This window comes from Silene latifolia, chromosome 4 (assembly GCF_048544455.1).
Source record: "Silene latifolia isolate original U9 population chromosome 4, ASM4854445v1, whole genome shotgun sequence".
NCBI lineage: Eukaryota > Viridiplantae > Streptophyta > Magnoliopsida > Caryophyllales > Caryophyllaceae > Silene > Silene latifolia.
This window is the reverse complement of record NC_133529.1, coordinates 55,889,174-55,915,548: the sequence shown is the minus strand read 5'-3', so window position 1 is coordinate 55,915,548 and position 26,375 is coordinate 55,889,174. Positions and strand designations below refer to the sequence as shown.

General features: G+C 40.8%; 1 protein-coding gene across 1 annotated transcript; it reads right to left on the bottom strand.

Moving 5' to 3' along the window:
- Positions 1-4,944: 4,944 nt before the first annotated feature.
- Positions 4,945-6,607, bottom strand: LOC141653865 (uncharacterized). Its single transcript, XM_074461733.1, has 4 exons — positions 6,319-6,607; positions 5,654-5,842; positions 5,116-5,567; positions 4,945-5,031 (listed from the first exon to the last, which is right to left on the bottom strand). The coding sequence occupies exons 1-4, from the start codon at positions 6,605-6,607 to the stop codon at positions 4,945-4,947; spliced, it is 1,017 nt and encodes a 338-aa protein (XP_074317834.1).
- Positions 6,608-26,375: the final 19,768 nt, after the last annotated feature.

The following is a 26,375-nucleotide window of genomic DNA, read 5'->3' as shown; positions in this document are numbered from 1 at the left end:
ACTCTGCAGCCAAGAGAATATCCAGGGAATCCAGACTCCAACCTCCTTCCAGGCCCGAGTCATTGCCTCACTATTACCTTTGATGACTCGGATCCGCAAGGAATATCAGTCTACACCATGACACTGGTAATCACAATGCAAATCGGCAAGACAAAAAGTATCAAGAATCCTGATAGATGGAGGAAGCTCAATCAACCTGGTGATGCTTGACGTCCTTAAAGCTATGAAGATAGACGAAAGCAAGATCATAAAGAAATCCAAATGGCGTCTGGTTGGATTCAAAGTGGAGAAACAAAAACACCCGGGAGAAATCGGCTTGCCTACCTATGTGGAGGGCGTGGCTTCATATGAGAGATTTGGAGTAATGGATTGCTTATCCTCGTATAATGTAATCCTGGGCGGACCATGGATCCACAATGTCAAAGCAATCCCATCAACATACCATCAATGCGTGAAAATTCCAACGAGAATGGGGATAACCACCATCGAGAGGAGAACAAAGGATTGCTCGAATGTTACACTCTGGCTTTGAAACCCTCAAAGTCAGGTAAGTCCCTTGCATAGCAATTAAAGTCACCTGTCGGGAAGAATACATAGCACAAACACAGATGGAAACAGAGAAGTCATATTAGACCCGCAATTCCCCGACAGAAAGTACTTGTAGGGTCGATGCACCCGACTCAATCGGACCAAATCCGGTCACTTTCTTAAAACCAAAATGTCTTGTTTTGCTTGGTCACATTTTGATATGACTGGTATAGATGCTGATGTTATTACTCATAAGTTGAACATTGACAAATCCTTTAAGCCTGTACAGCAAAAGAGAAGAAAATTTGCTGCAGAAAGGCACGAAATTATCAACCAAGAAGTTGACAAGCTACCGGACATGGGAATGATCAGGGAAGTAATGTACCCTGACTGGCTTGCAAACGTGGTAGTCGTCCAAAAGAAAAACGGCAAATGGAGAGTCTGCGTAGATTATACTGACTTAAACAAAGCCTGCCCAAAAGATCCATTTCCCCTACCACACATCGATGCAATGGTAGATGCCACGCAGCCACGAAATGTTAACATTCATGGATGCCTCCAGCGGATTCAATCGAGATAAAAATGCATCCAGCAGGACAGAAAGCACAGCTTTCATCACTGAAAGAGGTATATATTGTTATACTTTGCTATGCCCTTTGATTAAAAATGCAGTGCAACCTATCAAAGGCTAGTCAACATGATGTTCAAAGATCAGATAGGAGACACCATGGAAGTCTATATAGATGACATGGTAGTCAAATCAAAAAAGGCAGAAGACCATGTCAAAGACCTGGAAGTAGCCTTTCAAATATTGGAAAAATTCAATATGAAGCTCAACCCACAAAAATGCCACTTGAGTCTCAAAGAGTAAATTCTGGGCTACATGGTAACAAAGAGAGGAATAGAAGCCAGCCCTGAGCAGATCAAAGCTATCCTGGAACTAGAACCACCAAAGACAGTCAAAGACATACAAAAGCGACGGGAAGAATAGCAGCCCAATAGATTCATCTCAAGATCATCGAAAAGATGCAAATCGTTTATAACCTCGCTAAGGAAGAACAAGGACTTTCAATGGACCCCCGATCATCAGTTTTGCCTTTGAAGACCTGAAAATATACCTATCCTCTCCACCCTTGCAAGGCTAAACTGTCAAAAGTTGAACCCCCGACAAGATACATCGATCCACAGAAAACTTGTCGATGCGATCCTGGTAAAAGAAGCGGACGACAACAAGACACCACATCTATTATGTAAGTAAAAGTCTCATTGATGCAGAGATCAGGTATGGCTTACTAGAAAAATATGTTTTAGCTTTAATAATGAGTTGCACAAAATTAAGACCATATTTTGAAAGTCACCCTATAATAGTCGAACAAATCTTCCTATTAAGTCCGTACTTAGGAGACCGAATTGTCCTGACGAATGTGCAAATGGTCACCCAAATAAGCACATACAATATTACGTTTGAACCAAGGACAAAGAATTAAGTCACAAGCACTAGCAGATTTTGTGGCGATTTTAGTCCGACCCTAGAACCCGACCTAATGAAAGAAGTAAATAAACCGACCAAATGACCAAACAGACCTAGAATGGACCCTATTTGTCGATGGAGCAAACCACAAGGGGCACGAGCCTAGGTGTAGTACTAAAATCACCACAGGGGGATAAGATAGTACAAAGCTATAAGTCAGGTGCATTTGAGGCCACCAACAATGAGGCAGAATATGAAGCCCTGATAGCCGGGTTAAAGGTATGTATTGATCTTGGTGTGCAAAATTTAAAGGTACGCACTGATTCCCTTCTCGTCTCCAACCAGGTAAATGGCATATATACTGCAAAAGACCCCAAAATGATGCTTTATCTAGATGTTGTTCAAATGCTAAAATCAAAGTTTAAAAACTTTGATATTGACCAAATTTCCAGGGACTTAAATACCCAGGCCGATGCCTTAGCCGGCCTAGGATCCAACTTTAGTCCCCTTGATTTTGACAAAATACCCATTGTGCATTTATTAGAACCTGCAATAAACAAACAAGATGAAAGTTTCCCAATCTACATTGCTAATTCCTGGACGAAACCTTACTATGATCGGCTACAACAGGGGAATCCTACCCTTAAATAAGCAAGATGCCGAGCACCGAAAATTAAAGTCGCTTCGTATACTATTATTGACAACGTGCTTTTTAAGAAATCGCAGTCGGACCTTACCTCGGATGCCTGGAACCACGGAAGTGAGAGATATTATCGAAATCCATGAAGGATCTTGTGGAAATCACAAAGGTGGAAGAAGCCTGGCAAGCAAAGTACTCGAAACAGGATATTATTGGCCCACCTTAAGAGCCGATTGCCTGGATTTTAGCTCTAAATGCAAAGCCCGTCGATTCACGGACCATATATCCATCACCATCTCAAGAACTACATTCCATATCCGCACCCTGGCCATTTATGAAGTGGGGCATGGATATAGTAGGAAAACTACCTCAAGCACCCGGACAGAAAGTTTTCATGCTAGCAATGACCGACTACTTCTCCAAGTGGATAGAAGTTTAATCATACAGCAAGTCAAGGAGAAAGATGTCATAGCATTCATCAAACATAATATCATATGTAGATATGGCATCCCCTCCGAAATAGTATGCGACAATGGCACACAATTTGTGGGAAAAAGAACAAGAAATTTCTTCATTGCTCAATGGAACATCAATGCAACATCCACGCCAGATATCCAAAAGCCAACGGTCAGGCGAATCCAAGAATAAAGTGGTGATCACCGCATAAAGAAAAAGCTGGAAAGAAGAAAAGGTAGATGGGCTAAAGAGCTCCCCTGGTCCTTTGGGCTGACAACCACGCCTAAAACATCCACCGCCAACCCCTACTCCTTGGTCTATGGATGTGAAGCGAATACCTGCCGAGGTGGACATTCCATCAGCCAGATGTAGCCTGAACACAACAACAAACAACGTACCTCTAATGGAGGATAGCCTGGACTTAACGAAGAGCTAAGAGATGCAAGCAAGCATCGATTAGCGAAGATACCGAAAAGAGTTGCGAGAAGCTACAACAAGACCGTCAAAGCCGGGTGTTCGGGGTAGGAGACCTCGTTCTCAGGAAAGTATTCCAAAACACAAAAGAGAAGAATGCTGGCAAATTGGCCCCAACCTGGGAAGGCCCCTATCTGATTGATTCAATAGTCGGCCAGAGAGCTTATAGACTACAAACCCTGGACGGAGAAATGATCCCAAGAGCTTGGAATATTACACACTTAAAACTATTTCACATATAGAATATATTTGCACAATCCAGGTATAACTTTTTACTTTAAACACTTCTTGCCTGAAAACTACATGTATGATACTTGCAATTACATGAATAAATGCCGTATATGATTTCTTCAATTTATATGTCCAAATACTTATCTATATTCTCATATTCACTTAGCGAAATCTTCAACACTTGTTTTACATATTGCATCTTAGTTAAAACAAATCTTAAAGATTGGGGCCACCCCACAAAATATCCAACTGATATCCAAAATTCATTGCAAAACAAACCCTTTAAATACCGAGCTCAACATACAAACCTGGAAAATCTATTCCTAAATCAGTATGACATAGATGGGTCATAAGCCCTCCGACAGCAAAGGACGTAAGCCCTCCGGACATGTGCAACAACTCCACCCATAACACATTAAATCGGCTCGATCGATCGAATAATCGCTCGATCCGAATCGGCCGATCGGTCGAACAATCGCCGATCGATACATGTCCAACATCGACCTTATCAAAACACGAAAAGAAACAAAACAAAGACCAAATATTTATTCACCCAAAATACTGGTCCCACCTAATAACCATCCATTCCGGGGACATTCCCCCTGGATGGGCCAAAAAATTCCTTAAAAATCTAAATATTCATTCCAGGGACATTCCCCCTGGATAGACCAAAACTCAAAAGAAGAAACTAAATTATTTTTGAGCCAGTAACCGACTCACAACCATCCACCATCTCCTCGATCACCGACTTTGCCTTGGAAGAAGGAGAATCCACTTCTTCTTCTTGACCCATGTTGGCCAAGTCGTGGTACTGAGCGTCCAAAGCCATCTCATCTCGATCGGATTCCACTTAGCCCTCGGATTCTGATCCTCATAGCATCAACCCGGCCTTTCCCGAAGAAGTCTTGCAAGATCGCCAACCGCGCTTCCACTAACTCCTTTTCAGCAGCAAGCTCTTCATTCTTTTTCAACTGATCCCGCATTGCCTCGCTTCTCGACCTCCAACTCCAACTCCGATGCCTTTTCAAAGATTTTTCGCAGCCCACCTCACAAACTATAGCGACCCTGGTTGACTCCTTAGCCGCTACCAACCGAGATTGAGCACCACTTCATTACCCCTGGATGAGTGCAGTCCTGGTTTAGCCTATCCAGCTTTTCCTCCAAATCGGTAACCTTGGCTCAAGGCGTCCCTAAGCCGACAAGACAAGCGTGCTGACCAAAGATCCAACCCCTGCGTACATACAAAATCAATTAAGCAAATACAAGGTAAAACAAAAAGCACATAAACAATAAAAAATATCCCTCTGCAACTAACCTCTCTAGCCTGGGAAGCGAGTTCAGCAGCCCTTGTTACAAGAGAAGTCAGAATAGAAACCACCCTGGTAGACGAATCAAGGGTACTAGCAGACAATAGTTGGTCGCTCATCTTTGCAGAAAACTCATCTATCCGAGCCCGGGCATCATCCATGTCATCAATCCTAGCAGGCACTTGCCTTATACTCCTGAGAGGCTGAGCTTGAATAGGCTCTTTGTCTCCCTCTTCCTCTTCCAAGATCACATCCTCTCTCTTCCTTTTTTGAGCCTGGACGACCTCTGGTGACACTATCCTGGGCGGATCTTGAGGAGGCTGGACATCAGAAATCAGGATATCCAAAGTCTTGTCACTCCCACTAGTTTCCTGGCTCTTGGACTGTTCAGCAATCCTAGCCACCCCAGCCTTCAAATCCTTGGCAGAAAAGCTAGCCAGCCTAGCAGAAGACCTAAACACTGGATACATAAAAAATATACGTAAATATCAAACCAAAAAGCGACAAGAAGACAACAGCCAAAATAAAAGCATGCAGAAGACGTACAGGAAAGAGCAGTAGAACTAGGCTTGCCTTTGGGCACTCTGACCCCAGTCAGCCTGGTCTTCATATACCGGGGCAACAACTCCCTGCCCAAACTGGCTGGCCAGGTTCTTTCCTCCTCAGGAATAGCAAGGAAAGCATCTATCCTGGAAATAGCCTCCTCATCCAGAGGATCACAACCCCAATCAGGAGCTACAAAAACCACCAAAATTACACAGGTAAGAATCAAAACCCATTAATTTCATATGATATATTGCAAAATAAAAAGGTACAAGGAACCTACCACTCTCCAAGGAGGATATCTCGTAATCAAAGCCTGATCCCAAAGTCTCGGTCCGGACAAACAGGAAAGTCTTTGCCCAATTCTTATCATCTCCAGAATCCAGGTTAGTAATTAATGGAGACATTTTCGACTTTATTCTCAAATTAAAACGACCATCAACAGGATTTTTCATATGATAAACTCCCTTAATATCGTTAATAGTAATTACAAGATTATGTTTAGCACATAAATTTTCAATAGAGTGAATAAGTTTCCAAACCATTGGCATAATCTGAAAAGGTGATACCTCCATAGCACGAATGGTATCAATCATCAAAGGAGTAAAAGGCAACTTACAGCCTGCTTTGAACGCCCATTCAAAAATACAGAACCAACCAGGTGAGACCAGTTAGCCACGGCCCCGACCGGCAGGATTCGGATCCACACTTCAAGAGATTCAGAATTATTTTCTTCTCCCTTAGAATCTTGTCATAGTTTGTTTTTAGCAAATTCTCCTCAGGGAAAGAAGAATCAAGAGATTGAAGAGCAGTGAATACAGAATCCTGATACTTGAAAGCCACAGCCCGAGCAGGAGGATCAATTTCCCTTACCTCCTCCTCTTGAATATCTGTGGGTTCAGGCTCAACAGTAGCAGCAGCAGCTCTCTGGGAAGCAGGGCGTTTTTTGGCTCCCATATTTTTAGATTGTTTGATTTATTATTGAAATTGTCGAGAATATGCAAAATAACAGAACAAGATTACTAAGAAGAAGGGAAGAAATTCAGAAGAATTTTAGAAGAGTTTCAGAAGAATATTCAGCAAAGAAAGTGGAGGAAAATTGATGAAAAATAATCTTGCCCTAAATACCGTATTTATAGAGAAGTGAATAACGGCATGAAAAACCTAGGAATTGTAAAACTGTCAGCATGATGTCACGTAGCCGTTGCAGTGTTCAACGGTAAATAGGAGTCTAAGAGTCACTGAATGAATATGATTCTCTTTAATTGGTTAACCCGGTAAATTTGACATCTCACCCCTGGCCGGATCTAGCACGGGTAAAATGTCAAGGGGCAATTGTTAGGCCCAGTTTAGCCTGGTCTGACTATAACCTGGCCTGACTCAACAAGGCCGATTGATCAAGACAAGAACCGGACAAATCGACTACTATTTAGTCTGTCAAGAATATTGTGGCAAGAAGACTAGTAAATCCTGGAAAAGAAGCCGATAGTCAAGATATCATAGCTTGGAGTACTAAAAACACCTGGATTAAGCGGATAAACAAGAAATGCGATTGTATAAGCCAGATAACCAAGCCCTATTCTCAAGGAAGACCAAGTCCAAACCTAAAACTATTTAATCCATGAATCTGGACGGAAAGAAGAGAAAAAGCTAAGGATTGGTTGAGTTGAGAACGGGTCAAGCGAACTAATAGGAAGCATGCCCTATTATTCCGGCAACAACTCCTACCTTTGGGGAGAACGTTATACATTTATAACGTTATTCATTGTAACGTTGAGAGAACTATAAATAGGAGAAATTAACAATTGTAAAAGATATTCATTATTAGTTAATTTTATCTATACTTTATCTTTTTACTCTTGAGCATTCAGATATTCATACAACATTGTGCCCGGTCTATCAAAATAATAAAAAGCGTTATCCTTTATATTTATTTCTTTCTTTATCATTTATTCATTCCATTCTAATTTCATAGAACTAGATACCCTGATCACTATACAACTAAGCCGGATCCCTTCAGGAAAATCCTGCTAAAACAGATATCATACCCATACCTCAAACCCATGAGGTATGGGTTTCTCATACCCAGGGAGGGGGATGGGTATGAGATTGATACCCATGGTATCAAATTATTATAAATATTAAAAAGTGATAAAAAAAACAATTGTAATTTTTTTATATATTTATTTCATTAAATTTTATCTACATGGTTTAATAATAAAAAAAATTATTATTAAAAATATTGTATTTTGAAAATTTTTTAGCTTTGATTGATTTCTAACCCTATACCCCTAAAATTGAACCAAACACAAGGTATGAGGTATCAAGTTCCAACCCGATGCTTGCTGCAATGTACTTTACAAGGTTATCTCTAAAATTCTTTGCAATAGGCTTGCCCTGGTACTGCCTGATCTGATACATGAAAGTCAAGGAGCATTTGTACAAGGTAGGTCCATTATTGAGAATGTTCTGATATGCCAGGATATAGTGCATCAATACTCTAGGAAAAATGTTTCTCCCAGATGTTTATTCAAAGTTGATTTGCAGAAAGCCTATGATACTGTAGAATGGGACTTTGTGGCACAATTGTTGGTTGGACTGAAGTTTCCTAACAAATTTATTGATCTCCCGATGACTTGCATAACAACTACTTCCTATACCTTAGTCTTGAATGGAAGCAACTTTGGGTACTTCAAGGGTAAGAGGGGACTCAGGCAGGGTGATCCAGTCTCTCCTCTTATTTTTACAATCTGTATGGATTATTTGACAAGGCTCATTGCCTATGCCACAGCCAGATGGCCATTTCATTATCATCCACAATGCAAAGGAATTAAGTTAACTCACCTCATGTTTGCAGATGATCTCCTGATGTTTTGCAAAAGAGATGCCCCATCTATTCTCCTCCTTGTTAAAGCTTTCACCTCCTTTTCTAATGCATCAGGTTTGCAGATGAACAATGTAAAGTCAGAAATATTTTTTAATGGCATGAATGTGGACTTGCAGACTGATATTCTATCAGTCACTGGCTTTCAGGAAGGAAAAATGCCTTTTAGATATTTAGGGGTCCCAATTCAGCCAGGGAAAGTATCAAAGAAAGAATGCAGCAGTCTTGTGGAGAAAATGATGACAAGGATCAGAAGTATTGGTGCAAAAAAGCTATCTTATGCTGGTAGGGTTGTTCTCATAAACTCAGTGCTTAATACGTTGTACAATTCTTCGGGCAAAGCAATGTTTGTCATTCCTAAAGCTGCTATTAAGATAATTGAGGCCATATGTAGGAACTTCCTATGGGATAGCTCCTCTGAATATCATAGAGTTCCTTTAGTAGGTTGGGACAGAGTTACCATGTCAAAAGCTGCAGGGGGACTAGGGATTAAAAAGCCAAGACTGGAACATTGCTTCAGTTGGAAAATTGGTGAACTGGATATATGTGAAGGCTGACAGGCTTTGGATTAAATGGATAGATAGTGTTTATCTCAAAGGGATGAACTGGAATGACTATACACCTGCAAATGACTCAACTTGGACCTGGAAGACTATTTGTAAGGTGAAGGAGCAGCTTAAACATGGATTCATTGATAATTGTTGGGCTCCTCATCAAAAAGGATATACAATTAGCCATGGATATGAACAGCTTATGGGAACAGCTCCTACTCAGCATTGGACAAAAATAGTTTGGAATGAATGGAATGTGCCCAAACATTCCTTCAATTCATGGTTGATAATGCAGGGTGGATTGAATACCAAAGCCAGGCTCTTTTCGTATGGATGCTGTCAGGATGACCTGTGTATCATATGTGCAGAACAGGCTGAAACTAATGAGCATCTCTTTACTGAATGTAAATTCAGTTGTCAAGTTCAGAAATATGTTGAAGACTGGATTGAACGTCCTTTCCCCACTGATAGTGAGCTGCTGAATGTTTCTGATAGCAGCATGAAATGGAAGGCTCTAGCCTTGGTGCTCTCGTGCTACAGGTACACAGTTTGGCATCAACGCAATCTTGCTCGAACTCAGTTCAGTGTTGCCAGGCCTGTGCTAGTGGCAGAACGGATGAAGATGGTGGTCCAACAACAAATTCGCAAATTTACTGATCGAAGAGGAGGACAAAATGAGTTGAATGCAAGGACTTGGATTGGTTTCTGTTAATAGGAATGCTTTGTTTCTATTTGTAGAAAGCTTTTTGGTCCTTTTGTAATTGGATATGTCTTTTTGAAATATATATATATACTCACATTTCACCAAAAAAAAAAAAGTTCCAACCCGATACCACCCAGGTATGATTCCCGATTCCAAACCCATACCCACGCGTGAACCAAACACCAAGGGTTTCACGTTGTTATTAGTCGGTTGTTAACAAAAACCGATACAAAAACATATTGTGGCGGTTTTTTAGCCAAAAAAATTGTCAGTTATTAAGGGGTCGTTTGGTTGCCTACTAAATTACACAGGAACTTTAATTCACGTGAATTGCAAAATGGGTAGGTTGTTTGGTTACCCCAATTTACATGAATTGGAACTTCCCATGAATTCCAATTCTTCCATAATGGAGGAAGTTGCTTACCTAGATCCCCCTAGGTAAGTGGGAATGCCTACATGAATTACAATGCCTACATGTAACCAAACAACATTTTCTAATTCACATGAATTTTAAAATCATGTGATATGACACTTCCTAGGCATTGTAAGTTCCCGTATGTAACCAAACGACTTCTAATAACTTTTAGCGTCATTCTTAACGTCGGTTGTTAATATAACCGCCATAATGTACTTAGGGTGGCGTTTTCTATTTGGAACCGCCATAAAAAGCATCTATTATTACGTCGGTTCTTAATTTAAACCGCCACAATAGACTTCCTATAACATGAAAATTTCGCTCCCGCCAATTTTTTGGGCTTTTTGCGTCGTTTCTATTAAAACCACCACGATAAAGGCGCCACGATAGGGGTTTTTTCTACTAGTGTATACCCATCCTTTAGAGCCAAGACATGGAAACTTGAACCCACGTCATTTTAACCTACCTTTATGTGCTCAGGCTACATCAAGCCAAGAGACTCCATTTCCAAGCCATATTACAAGTCATAATCCCATCGAGCCTCAACTCCACAAAATCAAGCTCCAGAGATTCGCTCATCAAAGCCTCTTATTTCCAAGCCCCACATTCCAAATATCCAATCCAGTTTCACCTTGACCCGGACACAGAGTCTTCAAATACTTTGCTACCTAGGACGGGACGAACCCATATCCATCCTTAGAGTCCACTTTCGAGTGCGCTCACACGACTAGGAAATTTTCACAAAATTAGTTATACCTCTTTGGTCTATGATCAAAGGGAGTTATCTCAAATCGATTCTTCGAGTCACCAAAGGAATATACTCTCCTGACCCTTAAGCCCCTGACAACATAGCTTAGGCACGTACCTGAACTACAAGCATGGTTTGATTTCACCTCTTCAGGTGGATACGTAGGCAGTCCTTCTTACACAAGAAGGATACAACCACAACACCCAAATAAAATTAACAAAACCTCAGAACTATGATCTGGTTTGATTTCACTTCACGTGAATACATAGGCAGTTCTCAAGGACACAACCATCCCAACTTTTAACTTTCGGCCTCAATTCTCAAAACTCCTGAACTACGATCTGGTTTGATTTCACTTTACGTGAATACGTCGACAGTTCTCAAGGACACAACCATCCCAATTATCAACTTTCAACCATCAACTTTCAACCTCAATTATCAACCACCTCAACCATCAACCTTCAACCTCAATTTCAACCTTCCAACCACAATTTCCATTTCTACCTCTTTACTGGGGGCTCCTTCTTGTCGTCCAGTCTCCTTTTTACCAAACTCCAGAGTCATCTTCTCATCCTGGGGGCTTCTCTTCCGAGATGTCACCCTTCATTTATTCCTCCCTTTTACTCTCGAGTCTCATTTGAGTCATGCTAGTGCTCGGTCTGGACAATGACAAAGGTCTTAGATCGATTTTCGAAGTTATCGTGCCACAAGAGGAGTCTCTTTTACAGCAAACGATGGTGAAAGACATCCAAGTAGACAGCTGATCCATGGCTCATGCCTTGCCTTTATATGTCCCCATCATTCTTGCAATTCTTCTATCTTTGGAAGTGATACGCATTACCACCCACACTTGGCTAGGGGTTGCGCATACTTAAGCAAAGTCTGTCAAATTCATCCATGTGTCACGTCAGTCAAACCTAAGTCTACATTTCGCGTCCGTATAAGGTCTGTGTCCGCGTCAGTGTAACACCCCTCATTTTCGGCTAAATTAAAAACTTATAATTATATACAATACTGAGCCAAAATAGAGAGGTATTATAATCAATATACAAAGTCTCTTATTACAAATCCTTTTAAATAAAATAATAGAAAATGTAAACAAACTTTTACAAAACTTTAAATAAAATCTTCATTTGAAATAAAATCCTTTTGAACTGCAACGGAAGTAACCTGAAATAAAACCAGAAGACAGAAAGGAACTACACCCATGACGAGTAGCCAAAAAGGGAGAAAACACGTTAGCCGGGGAGCTGAGTAACAGATAATAATTCAATATAAGCAGAATAGTTTTTGGTCATGCGTGGAAACAAGCACACGTAAATATAAAAATAAATACAGAGAATAATAAAAACACTCCCCCGGTAACTAATCTCAAAGCTGCTCAATAATATTCCTTTAATACAATAATTATTTCTCACCTCCATAAATAACCAAGTCTCAGCTCATTACTCCGTCTTACTCATTACTCCGTCTCACTCATTACTCCGTCTCATAAAATAATACTCCAAAGCAACCAGATATCGTATTCTCATCGTCGACTCTAAGACCAGGACAAGGGTGAGTGAACTGGCGGATAAAACCGCGAAACAATACTTCCATCTCAATATCAATTTCAAACTCAAATAACTCAATAACTCAATAACCATGGTCACTTTGAACCGTAAACATAACTTGGCTCAAAGGCCCCATAACTCAATACCAGTAACTGTAGACACCTCGTTTCTGCACCTCCCGCAAACCACCCGGTGATGATTGGGCCACATGTTTGGTACGCGGAACGATTTGTGACAGTTCGTAAGTTTATCGTCAAGTGATCACTCAAACATTTATGTCTACCTCATGGTTGTCATCTAGGTGTCATTACGGTCGTTTTGGCAGTAATTAGAGTTCATTTGGAGTCCGGGTCAAAAACCGTCTTCATTTCCTAAAACCGTCAAATCCCGAGTCAAAGCAATGTGCTTGTCTACCTAAGGTTAGGATGTCATAAAATGTTGATATTATATCTCATTTTGAGTCTCATGTCACTTCTTTTGGTCTAAACTAAAAGTTTACATTACAAAATGTGCATTTCATTTAGCTAAAATAATAACCCGACCTTTAGGCCCGTTTTACGAGGTGATAACCGCTTTTTTGGGTCAGGCCTATTTCGTAGAAAGTTCTAGATCTTTCTTTTAGCTTTCCAACGCCACCGAAATCACCTAATTCCGAGTCTTGTAGAGAAAGTTATGCCTAAAATACGACAGGCTGTCAAACGCGTTTTCTACGCGCAGAGGAACCCGCTGAGGAAAGTACGCAGCAAGTGCTGCGCCTCTTCCAAGGGACGCAGCGCCTGCTGCGCCTCTTCCTCAAGGCTTTCTTTTTGTCCAAGTTTCCGTGTTTAACCTAAGTCGGTTATTTCCGGATCTTTCTCTCCTTTCCTAAACCCTAATTCCGTGATTAGTATAAATAGGGAGCTTCGTTCCTCATATTTCTCACGCGAGTGTCCGCCCTTCTCTTCTCCCTTTGCATTCTAGACCTTTGTTCTTACTTTTTGGCGTCTACGTGCTTGAACATTCGACCACGTAAGCTCGGATCCTTCTGAGTACCAGCCTCGTTTGCATGACCGACCAATTTGACCAACTCCACATTCAATCAACTTAATCAATTTGTTTTAATTCCTCTTACGAGGGCACTTTCGTTACATTCGCGTCGAGCATCACTAATCGTAAACTTAGTTCATCTCGTTTTGTCAAATATGTAAGTCTGAGGGTGTCAATCTCTCTTTTATTATTGTTATTTACCTTTTTGTATCATTAATGTAAGGTTTATGTCGAAAACATCTCTTAAAACCGATTTATAAAACCTCGTTTAAAACCCTTTTTTCGGATTACCAGAAGATAACCGTCGAGAAAGGACGCAGCAACTGCTGCGCCTCTTCGAAGGAGCGTAGTGCCTGCTGCGCCTCTTCGTGAGGCTGCCGCAGTTCCTGCTTCCTTTCTTCTTCCTTCGTCCTCTGTAATTCGTTCGTTTTATTTGCTTCGTTTGTTTTTGCTAATTCTTTGACATACAATCATAATCGTCTCACATGTATATCATTTATCATTCATTAGTATATAATTCATCGTTAGATCCGACTTAAATCCCTTATCATCCAATATTTGCGGGTTTTTGTCATTAAAATCAATCCGGGTTGTAGGAATTCGATTCGTTCATATCGGGTTTCTGGAATTCGATCTTTGATATATTTTCATCTGTCTATTGTCATATTCGTCATTAATTTGTCATTAATTCGTCATGTTTAACCTATTTTGTTCACCCATGTCACTAATCAATCTTTCATTCATATAAATAATTCGTCTTAAATCCGTCTCATCCATGTTTATTGCTTTTATGACCATCAATCACATGTAAATAACCTGATAATCACTTCCATCCGAGTAAATATCGTAATCAATCCTTAAATTCACCAATTAACATTAACGATTTGCAGTTCCGGCTTCACAGCCAGAACTCACCCTTGGAACAGACGCAGATACTGCTGCGCCTCTTCCAAAGGGCGCAGCTCTGCTGCGCCTGTTCCAGGCTGATTTCTGTCCCTGAACTTCCGTTCTTCCTTGACCTAGTTATTAGTTACATATTTAATCTACTACTAATCGTATTATCGCCTAATAATCTGTTCGTTAATTCCTTTGTTTATTCTTTTCCAAATTATCCGTTTTAAAGGTATTTTCGACATAAATCGACCTAATCCAATGTAATTATTGTAATTTTCTATTATTGTATTATTTATCGCATTTGTATGATTTATTTACATGCTCTCACATGCAATCAATCTTAATCCCAATTCGACCCAATTGTATGATTAAATTACATGTTAACCGACTTAGTCTAATTCTTCACATGCTAGGATTAAAACGTTGGATGTTGCATTGCATGCATATAATCGATAATATATCAAGTATAAACGATTTTCCCTAATCATTAGTAGAGGCCGCTATCGAGGCGGGCGGGATTAGGTGTTCGATCAAAAGAGCTTCCTAATACGTACCCTCACCCCTTACTCCAGATCTCTGTGAACATCCGTGTTCATTGGCATCCACGAGAGTCATTCTAGACATAGAATGCTAAGGGTAACAATTGCTTGGTGTTCATGTCTCTACTTTGTGTCTTGACATGGCACGAGGTATTCGAACGGTTCCAATTTCCCATAAAAATTGGTGGCGACTCCAACAAATGCAAACGCTTGTTTTCCAAGCGCCCCCGTGGCCCATGTCCACAGTTTGGCGACTCCGCTGGGGATAATACACTTACGTGTAGCCAAGGGTGAAACTTGAACAAGGTTAGGGAATAGTTTGTACAAGACAATTGTCGGTTTTCATAACTCGGTCTTCCTAGATCGTTTATTCGGCCTTCCTAGGCCCAACCCAGCCCATTCGACCAATCGTCCCGTCTAAACGGTCCTAATTCTTATTTGGGCCTAAGGATGGATAGCGATTGACGTCATCCATACCATGATGCTTACTCTTGTTTGTATCAAGGACTTTCACTACTTGAGGAAATGGACTAGGAATCGGCCTTACTCCTGTTTGGTACGAGCCTCTCCACAGACCCTGGGTTTGATTGTTCGGTATGGCAACCCACCCTTTAAACCAAAACCCTTTTAAATTCACTCAGCATACCGTTATAATGCCTGTATATATGTTTGTATACATACGTGATCACCATTTTGTAAACGAAACCATGACGAAATTTTGTAAAATCAAAAATCCTTTTCAAAATATAAACATTTTCAAAATAGCGCAAAACAAAGCCGAAACTCTGTCCATCTATCGAGTCAAACTTCGGGCCTCAAACCCATTTCAAAATCCATGTAAAAACAAAAAAAGTCAAACAAAAAAAAACGAAAAAAAAAACAAAGTCCGAAAAAAAACAAAAAAAAACAAAAAACCAAAAACATTTTTTAAATCAAAGGATTTTCAATCCATGTAAATGTAAATGTGTAAATTCAATTGGGCTAAGTTAGAGTCAAAGTTCAAACCGACTATGTCCTAGTCCGAACTCTGTCAAGTTATAAACCCGTTTTCCTTTACATTTTTGGGTCTTCGAGTCAAGTCCTAAGGCGTCACGCCGTCATTTTGGACCCCCTACCCCAATTCAGTTAGGATCTAAATACTCGAGTCACACGTTCCGAGGCTCAACACACGAGTCTCAATGGGCCTCATATTTGAGTCTAAACTACAACAGTCTTCTTAACACCTATAAGCAAACCTCGAGTCCAGAATCAACACGTGTCTTCAATCCCGTCAATAAGGTCAATCATATGAGGGTCACTCCGTCAAAGTTAACACTCGAGTCTAAAATTATACTCAAGCAGCGTGAATTCAAACACGAGAAGTCGCTCATGACGTTTCACGAATTCACAAGTCAAGTCTAGATTTGTCATCTTATCCCTTCCTTTATTTGTTGCCTTAGTATGCGTGATCCCATGTCGAATCGAGTTGTAATGCGCGTCATTTCTGTCGAGTAGGAATCCAGCAAGTTCTATCAATCAGCAAAGTCACGAAGGAGTTCAAGCCACAATCACCATGTCTCTCCAGGACGTTTATGCCATGGTCCTACGAGTTCAAGCTACAGTGGAAAATTTGAGCATTCGCGTCCTCACCCTTGAAAATGGAATGGTGGAAAAGAACATGCCAACTAGGGAAACCTCTAGTCTAGGTCATCCAAAGCTTACCTCTTGCAATAACCATCGTCCTAGAAAGCCGAAAACAGCTGAAAGGAAACCTGGGAGGCATCAAAGGGTGCTTACCAATTTAGGTATGTCTTATGCCGATGCTTTGAAGAGACTCTCTGCCCAAGGCAAGCTACATCCAATAGGGCCGACTCCGGACCCACCTTTAGAGAAACAGGTGAACCTCTGGAAGGGCAACAAATACTGCTTATATCACCAAGGTAGAGGCCATGATATTGAAGAGTGTTTTCTCTTGAAACACACCATCCAAGATATGATCGAAGAGGGCAAGCTTCCTAAGCCACCTTCTGCCGGGAAATCAAAGAAAATCGACCCTCTTGGGTCTAATATCATTAAACATGACGAAGAATCATCCCTAGACTGTTCTCACCTCCTCGATCCCTGTGATGACAAAGAAATCAAAGCGCCGAAGGAGGACGATTTCCAAAGTGGAATGCTCATGCTTTCCAAGATAGAGGTCGCCATTGATACTCTAAACTCTCGGCTTTCCAACATGGGGAATCAATTTGCTGAAATGGATAAGAAGCTTGAGACCCAATCTTTCAAGATGAAGAGTGTCCAGACAAACCCTCAACCTCATGGTCTCGAGGAGAAAGCAAAAAGTGAGCGATCTATTCCTAGTTCTTCTCATCCAGGAGTCAAAATCAAAGGCAACCTCATGGAGCCTTCGTCAAAGAAATTAATCAACTCTCCCAGGTCATTCACAAATCTAGGAATACCTTATGCCCTAGCCTTGAACAAATTATCCTCTCTAGGTCTTCTTCAACCAATAGGATCTACACCAGATCTAGAAAAGAAATCTAAATCGTGGGATGGCAATTCATATTGTCAATACCATAGGGGTAGGGGCATGGTACCGAAGACTGTTATAAGCTCAAGCATGTCATACAAGATGGGATCGAGGATGGTAGAATTTCTGTCTCACTCCTAAAATGTTTGGGTACAGAAGTTAAGCGATCTTATAGGGAGTTCAATATCGCGGATGAGCAAAAAGATGAAAGATCCACCAATCATTTGGTGAAAAGAAGAAAAATAGATTCACAAATACCTGACCAGTCGAAGGAAGCGACATTAGTTGAGGACGTTATTGACTGTCTACACCCAGTTTACACCTCTCATTTGAAAGGTGGCATCAAAACTGTCGAAAATTTATTGGCAGAGATTGTTCGTATCAATGAAGTCATCAAAAAAGGTTCACCGTCCACATCTACACCCAACAATCAAACAATCTACATTACCGACGTAAAGGTTATAGAACCTTCACCAGAAAGAGGAACTCGGCATTCGAGGTCATACTCCAATTTAGGCATGCCTTATACGATCGCCTTTAAAAGACTCTTTGCCAAAGGACTGATCCAACCAATCGGTCCAACCCCAAACCCTAAGTACGAGAGGAGGGGTCGCTTCTGGGATGGTTCTCAATATTGCTTATTCCATAGGGGTAATGGACACGACACTGAAGAATGTTCCAAACTCAAATATACCATCCACTATATGCTCGATCACGGCAAGATATCTTTATCGACCCTCGATCCGTTAAGATAACAGAATGACCCTCATGGGTGTCTTACTCTTTAAAGACAGGAAGGTCTCTTGGGCCTTTACCCTTCTAGTATTCCCAATGATGAGGACGAGGTGTTCAAATGGATGAATGCTCAAAGCCGGATGTCGAAGCCAGTTGCTGGAAGAGAAAATGTTCAAGCATGGGCCGATGATTACGAGTCTAGATCTAAGATTGCGTCAAAGTCCGGGTCCGAGTCCGAGTCTTAGGCTTTCTTTCCCCAATTGTTCTGGTATCTTTCTTCGTGTCCATTTTCATTCCTAGTGATAACCTGGGGGCTGTCCCATGAGTCACATGTCTTCTCATGTCTATGTTAAATATATTTATTATTCATTTCAATAAAGGTATAATTTTCAATCCACATATTCTATCCTGTCTCTTCCTTCATCCTTTTTCCTGTGACAATAAGAATTGATTTGAGATATTTAAAAATGAACAACAAAAACAACGTACGACAGTCAATGTGAGTGCACTTAAATGATGTTTCATTCCAAGTTGTAGAGGACCTGAAACTCCGTGTTCTTTTCTTACCTATTTCATGTCTGGCAATAGAAAACCACAATATAACCCTAGTTTAGCACGAGCTTGTCTGAAGAGATTCTAGGACGAATCCAGACCATCTCCCTTGTTGACAATCCATGACGGAAGGCAAGCCCATTCCCCACAATAAACAACCCGTGTTACTAAAGGCCAACCCGTTTCACATCAAAAGGTGCTAGTCTGACCCAAGTCCATCCAAGACGATACGAGCCATGATCAAAGACAAAAGGCTCAATCAAGAGAAATACCCAAGATCAATATCCAAAGCCGTAGTTATGCCTATAGCCCAAGACAAAAGAGACAAAAGAAGAAGGCTCAATCAAGCAAGTCAAGTCAATATCCAAAGACAACGTTATCCTTCAAAACCTGATCAAAAATCTGAGCAGAAATCCAAGATATACCCTAGACCAAGAATCCAAATCTGAATCAAGAACAAGCCTGGAATCAAATGCTATACAGAATACTGCTGAAGTCTAGGTAGAATCAAGACATCAATCAAGATGGTCGGCTAGCACCCCACTAAGCCTTTCACACATCCTAAGTCCTTCTCGAGACCGTTACAGGGAGATAGTTAGGAATTTTGAGAATCCTCTCAAGCTTGTCAAATATACCCATCCTTTAGGGCCAAGACATGGAAACTTGATCCCACGTCATTTCAACCTACCCTTATGTGCTCAGGCTACATTAAGCCAAGAGACTCCATTTCCAAGCCACATTACAAGCCATAATCCCATCAAGCCTTAACTCCACACAAATCAAGCTCCAGAGATTTGTTCATCAAAGCCTCTTATTACCGAGCTCCACATTCCAAATATCCAATCTAGTTTCACCTTGACCCAAACACGGAGTCTTTAATACTTTGCTACCCAGAACGGGACATACCCAATTCATCCTTAGGGTCCACTTTAAGTGTACTCACACGACAGGGAAATTTTTACAAACTTAATTATACCTCTTTGGTCTATGATCAGAGGGAGTTATCTCAAATCGATTCTTCGAGTCACCAAAGGAATACTCTCCTGACCCATGCACTTTAAGGCCCTAACAACATAGCTTAGGCACACACTTGAACTACGAGCATGGTTTGATTTCACCTTTTTAGGTGGATACGTAGGCAGTCCTTTCTTACACAAGAAGGATACAACCACAACACCCAGACAAAATTAGCCAAACCTCAAAACTACGATCTGGTTTGATTTCACCTCGCGTGAATACGTAGGCAGTCCTCAAGGACACAACCATCCCATCAACCACCTCAATTAACAACTTTCAACCACCTCAATTATCAACCAACCTCTATTTCAACCTTCCAACCTCAATTAACATCCCTTCCACAACCAACACCTCTATACTGGGGGCTCCTTTTTGTCGTCCAGCCTCTTTTTTTACCAAAGACCAGAGTCATCTTCTCATCCTGGGGGCTTCTTTTCCAAGATACCACCCTTCCTTTATTCCTCTAAGTCTATCTAGTACTCGGTCCGGACAATGACAAAGGTCCTAGATCAATTCTCCAAGTCATCGTGCCTCAAGAGGGACCTCTTTTACAGCAAACGGTGGCGAAAGTTGTCCTAGTAGACAGATGATCCATGGCTCATGCCTTGCCTTTATATGCCGACACCATTCTTGCGATTCTTCTACCTTTGGAATTGATACGCATTGTCACCCACACTTGGCTAGGGGTTGCGCATACTTAAACAAAGTCTGTCAAAGTCATCCTTGTGTCGCGTCAAATCTAAGTTAGTGTCGCGTCAGTCGAACCTAAGTCTACATTTCGCGTTGCGTCCTAGTAGGTCTGTGTCATGACAAGTCCTATGTTTAAAGCCCATTGAATATGCATAACGCATTACAAACGACAAATTTCTTTGAACAAGTTTTAAACGACTTTTATAAAGAAACGACTTTTGCAAAGCCTATGTGTTCCCTCATTCGAGGCCTATGTAATAATCGCTTACGTGCATATATTAGATTGCATTCTTGTGCGGCTACTAACCATGAAGGTAAGTATCAGAAGCAGTACTTTATCAAGACCTCGCTTGCCACAACGAGCGAATATTCTTTGACAGGTGTTTCGACACACCTATATTCTGTTCCCCTAGCGAGAGTACACAGACAGACATTCCCTCTCGAGACATAGAGATCAGTTCCCGATTATGTTCCCCCAGCGAGAGCTCACGACCGACAGTCATTCTCTCTCGAGACATGGAGATCAACATCGACCCGAAATCCTTCCGGAATTTGTTTGAAGCTGAACGCAAGCAGATTTCTCCCAGCCAGCCTCAGATCGTGTCCCGCCGTCTTCTCCCAAAATCATCGTTTTATTCCCCAGTGAGAGTTTGCTTGAGGACAGAGACAGGCAGATACCCCCAGGCGATCCTTTACCCTTTTCAGGATAAACCTTCATATCTTTCAGATGACCCTTTTCAGGATAAACCTTCATATCTTTCAGATAACCCTTTTCAGGATAAACTCTTCAGATCTTTCAGAAACTTGCCTTAATCTTTCAGACAACCCTTCAGATAACCTTCGTATATTCAGATAACCTTTGGGATAATCCTTCCTTCAGCCTTCCTCCCTTCAGGTAATCCTTTATTTCTTCAGACACTTTCGGATAATCCTTTCAGTAACCTTCAGATAACCCCTTTTCCGTTAAGTCCCCTTTCAGTCCTTTAGAGAGAGTTATCCTTCAGCCTCCTCTTCAGAGAGTTATCCTTCAGCCTCCCCTTCATAGAATTATCCTTTCAGTCCTTCAGAGAGTTATCCTCCAGCCTTTCCTTTAGTGAGAGATAGCCTTCAGATTTAGCCTTCAGAAGTATTAAGAAATTTCTTCAGAATCCCTGTGACCCCTAATGCCTTCAGACACCAAGTTATCTTCAGACCAAAGAGTTTTGTCGAAGCGTCTTCAGTCCCGTTTCACCCAGGGGTATCTCAGGTATGGTTTCTTCTTATGGCTGGCGAGGTTCCTTACGTAGTCTAATGGACTTTAAACGACCCTCCCCGGAAGTCGACAGACTCTAAAATGTTCCCGGCGACAGGCCCTTGGTTCAGACCCCTTGAACCGCCTCGCGTCGCCATAGTCATCAGGTTGTAATCTTCGATTGACCTGATGGCTATACTTTGACTTTCGCCTTGTCCAAGCCTCAGTCAAAGTGGGGGCTCTGTAGACACCTCGTTTCTGCACCTCCCGCAAACCACCCGGTGATGATTGGGCCGCATGTTTGGTACGCGGAACGATTTGTGACAGTTCGTAAGTTTATCGTCAAGTGATCGCTCAAACATTTATGTCTACCTCATGGTTGTCATCTAGGTGTCATTACGGCCGTTTTGGCAGTAATTAGAGTTCATTTGGAGTCCGGGTCAAAAACCGTCTTCATTTCCTAAAACCGTCAAATCCCGAGTCAAAGCAATGTTCTTGTCTACCTAAGGTTAGGATGTCATAAAATGTTGATATTATATCTCATTTTGAGTCTCATGTCACTTCTTTTGGTCTAAACTAAAAGTTTACATTACAAAATGTGCATTTCATTTAGCTAAAATAATAACCCGACCTTTAGGCCCGTTTTACGAGGTGATAACCACTTTTTTGGGTCAGGCCTATTTCATAGAAAGTTCTAGATCTTTATTTTAGCTTTCCAACGCCACCTAAATCACCTAATTCCGAGTCTTGTAGAGAAAGTTATGCCTAAAATACGACAGGCTGTCAAACGCGTTTTCTACGCGCAGAGGAACCCGCTGAGGAAAGGACGCAGCAAATGTTGCGCCTCTTCCAAGGGACGCAGCGCCTGCCGCGCCTCTTCCTCAAGGCTTTCTTTTTGTCCAAGTTTCCGTGTTTAACCTAAATCGGTTATTTCCGGATCTTTCTCTCCTTTCCTAAACCCTAATTCCGTGATTTGTATAAATAGGGAGCTTCGTTCCTCATATTTCTCACGCGAGTGTCCGCCCTTCTCTTCTCCCTTTGCATTCTAGACCTTTGTTCTTACTTTTTGGCGTCTACGTGCTTGAACATTCGACCACGTAAGCTCGGATCCTTCTGAGTACCAGCCTCGTTTGCATGACCGACCAATTTGACCAACTCCACAATCAATCAACTTAATCAATTTGTTTTAATTCCTCTTACGAGGGCACTTTCGTTACATTCGCGTCGAGCATCACTAATCGTAAACTTAGTTCATCTCGTTTCGTCAAATATGTAAGTCTGAGGGTGTCAATCTCTCTTCTATTATTGTTATTTACCTTTTTGTATCATTAATGTAAGGTTTATGTCGAAAACATCTCTTAAAACCGATTTATAAAACCTCGTTTAAAACCCTTTTTTCGGATTACCAGAAGATAACCGTCGAGAAAGGACGCAGCAAGAATCGCTGCGCCTCTTGAAGGAGCGTAGTGCTGCTGCGCCTCTTCGTGAGGCCGCTGCATTCTCGCTTCCTTTCTTCTTCCTTCGTCCTCTGTAATTCGTTCGTTTTATTTGCTTCGTTTGTTTTTGCTAATTCTTTGACATACAATCATAATCGTCTCACATGTATATCATTTATCATTCATTAGTATATAATTCATCGTTAGATCCGACTTAAATCCCTTATCATCCAATATTTGCGGGTTTTTGTCATTAAAATCAATCCGGGTTGTAGGAATTCGATTCGTTCATATCGGGTTTTTAAATTCGATCTTTGATATATTTTCATCTGTCTATTGTCATATTCGTCATTAATTTGTCATTAATTCGTCATGTTTAACCTATTTTGTTCACCCATGTCACTAATCAATCTTTCATTCATATAAATAATTCGTCTTAAATCCGTCTCATCCATGTTTATTGCTTTTATGACCATCAATCACATGTAAATAACCTGATAATCACTTCCATCCGAGTAAATATCGTAATCAATCCTTAAATTCACCAATTAACATTAACGATTTGCGTTAAAGCTTCACGCCGAGAACTCACCCTTGGAACAGACGAGATATCGAATCTTTGCTTTGCGCCTCTTCCAAAGGGCGCAGCTCTGCTGCGCCTGTTCCAGGCTGATTTCTGTCCCTGAACTTCCGTTCTTCCTTGACCTAGTTATTAGTTACGTATTTAATCTACTACTAATCGTATTATCGCCTAATAATCTGTTCGTTAATTCCTTTGTTTATTCTTTTCCAAATTATCCGTTTTAAAGGTATTTTCGACATAAATCGACCTAATCCAATGTAATTATTGTAATTTTCTATTATTGTATTATTTATCGCATTTGTATGATTTATTTACATGCTCTCACATGCAATCAATCTTAATCCCAATTCGACCCAATTGTATGATTAAATTACATGTTAACTTACTTAGTCTAATTCTTCACATGCTAGGATTAAAACGTTGGATGTTGCATTGCATGCATATAATCGACAATATATCAAGTATAGACGATTTTCCCTAATCATTAGTAGAGGCCGCTATCGAGGCGGGCGGGATTAGGTGTTCGATCAAAAGAGCTTCCTAATACGTACCCTCACCCCTTACTCCAGATCTCTGTGAACATCCGTGTTCATTGGCATCCACGAGAGTCATTCTAGACATAGAATGCTAAGGGTAACGATTGCTTGGTGATCATGTCTCTACTTTGTGTCTTGACATGGCACGAGGTATTCGAACGGTTCCAATTTCCCATAAAAATTGGTGGCGACTCCAACAAATGCAAACGCTTGTTTCCCAAGCGCCCCCGTGGCCCATGTCCACAGTAACCAATGGACAATTTCAATATCGATATTGTCAAAGGTTCTTTAGAACCGTGCTCAACACATAGAGTATACACTCCAAGCTACTCATCCGCGAGTCTTGGACAAAGAGAACGATAATAAAAACACAATACTAACAAGAGTAACCAAACCTCAAAATATCAATAAGGCAGAAGCCGTTCTCACGTATTAACTTATAAAGCTAAGTGCCAAACACCATCATTAGAAAATTATGTGAGCAGCGAACATTATTCCAAAGTATATTTGCTACTAATCGTTACTTAAGTCCAATTAACCAACACCTCAATCGGCAATGCCTATATACGTTATCGAGAAAGGTATCATCTATGTCACTAACAATCACAAAGTCTCAACGTATCAAATCTTAACCCATCTCTATCAAATCTTAACCCATCTCACCATTAATGGAATTAACTTAATAATGTAGAAAATATAGCATCTAGTAATATAAATAAAGTGACTAAAAATAATCAATGCCCATAATCAATAATCAATTTAAACACATATAACACAAATAAATAACACATAAACATATATCTCCGAACAAAATTAATAATATAGTAGAATCATGTTACCTTTAATTATAGCGAAAAAAATCTTGGGCTACTAAAAAGTTGCATAAAAAGTTCCAAAGCAAGAGACCAAAAACAATGGTCGAATATGGTGCAACAAGGATTGTCAGTAGAGTTTCATACGAATTAAATTGAATTGATGACAGGATTATAAAGTGACAAACAAAGTGTCAGGGGAAAGTTAAATAGGAGCCTAGTAATAGAAGAGAAAGAGATGATGGGTTAGGCGGCTCACTTGGACAATTTTTAGGTTTATTAAGAGAATTAAGACATAAACTTTATTAAAAGGTAAACCGACTTCAGTTTTTCTTTTTTTTTAAAGAAACAAATATGTTAACTTCGAATATAAAATAGATTACTTAAATGAAAGTTTTGGGATATTACAATATTTCTCCCTTAAAAGGAACTTCGTCCTCGAAGTTCGAATATAGAAAATAAAAACACTATAAAATTTGAGTGGTATTACAGTTAGTCATATGTCTAAAGCCCATTGAATATGCATAACACATTACAAGCAACAAATTTCATGCTTTGCACGATTTTCAAAATTTATGTGTTTCCTCACGTACTATGTGCTATTTGCCTGTTAGATTGATTTCTTGTGTGGCTACTAACCATGCAGATAGTTAAGAAGCATAGTTCGCTCCAACTGGGGGCTTCGCCCAAGTCTTCATTCTCCCCACAGTAGTCAAGATATTCCCTAGCAGTATTTACAGTGATGCTCAAGGGTTCTTCCACGATGATCTAGATGTTCCTAATCGTCGATGTGTTCCCCGGCGAGATTTTGTTGCCGCTTACAGCCCGCGTATTTCTCGAAAGCACGATTTGCTTAAGACCGACACAAGCAGATTCAACCTCAGGACCGACGCAAGCAGGTTCCCCAACATATGGCTCTTTTTGGGTGTTCTCTTCGTCCGAATCGACATTTTCTCTTCAACAGACTACATACAACCACGACATTTTGTTCCCCGCGAGAATTCATGATCACTAAACACAGTTCAAAGGGTTCTCCTCTTTATCGGAATTTCGCTTGCGATGACCCGAGCGGATGTTTTCCTCAGCGATGCCAAGGGCGCGTCGTTGTCGATACCTTTATTTTCCTCAACGGTGCCAAGGGCGCGCCGTTGTCGATTAGATACCTTTATTTTCCTCAGCGATGCCAAGGGCGCGTCGTTGTCGATACCTTTATTTTCCTCAACGGTGCCAAGGGCGCGCCGTTGTCGATTAGATACCTTTATTTTCCTCAGTGATGCCAAGGGCGCGTCGTTGTCGATACCTTTATTTTCC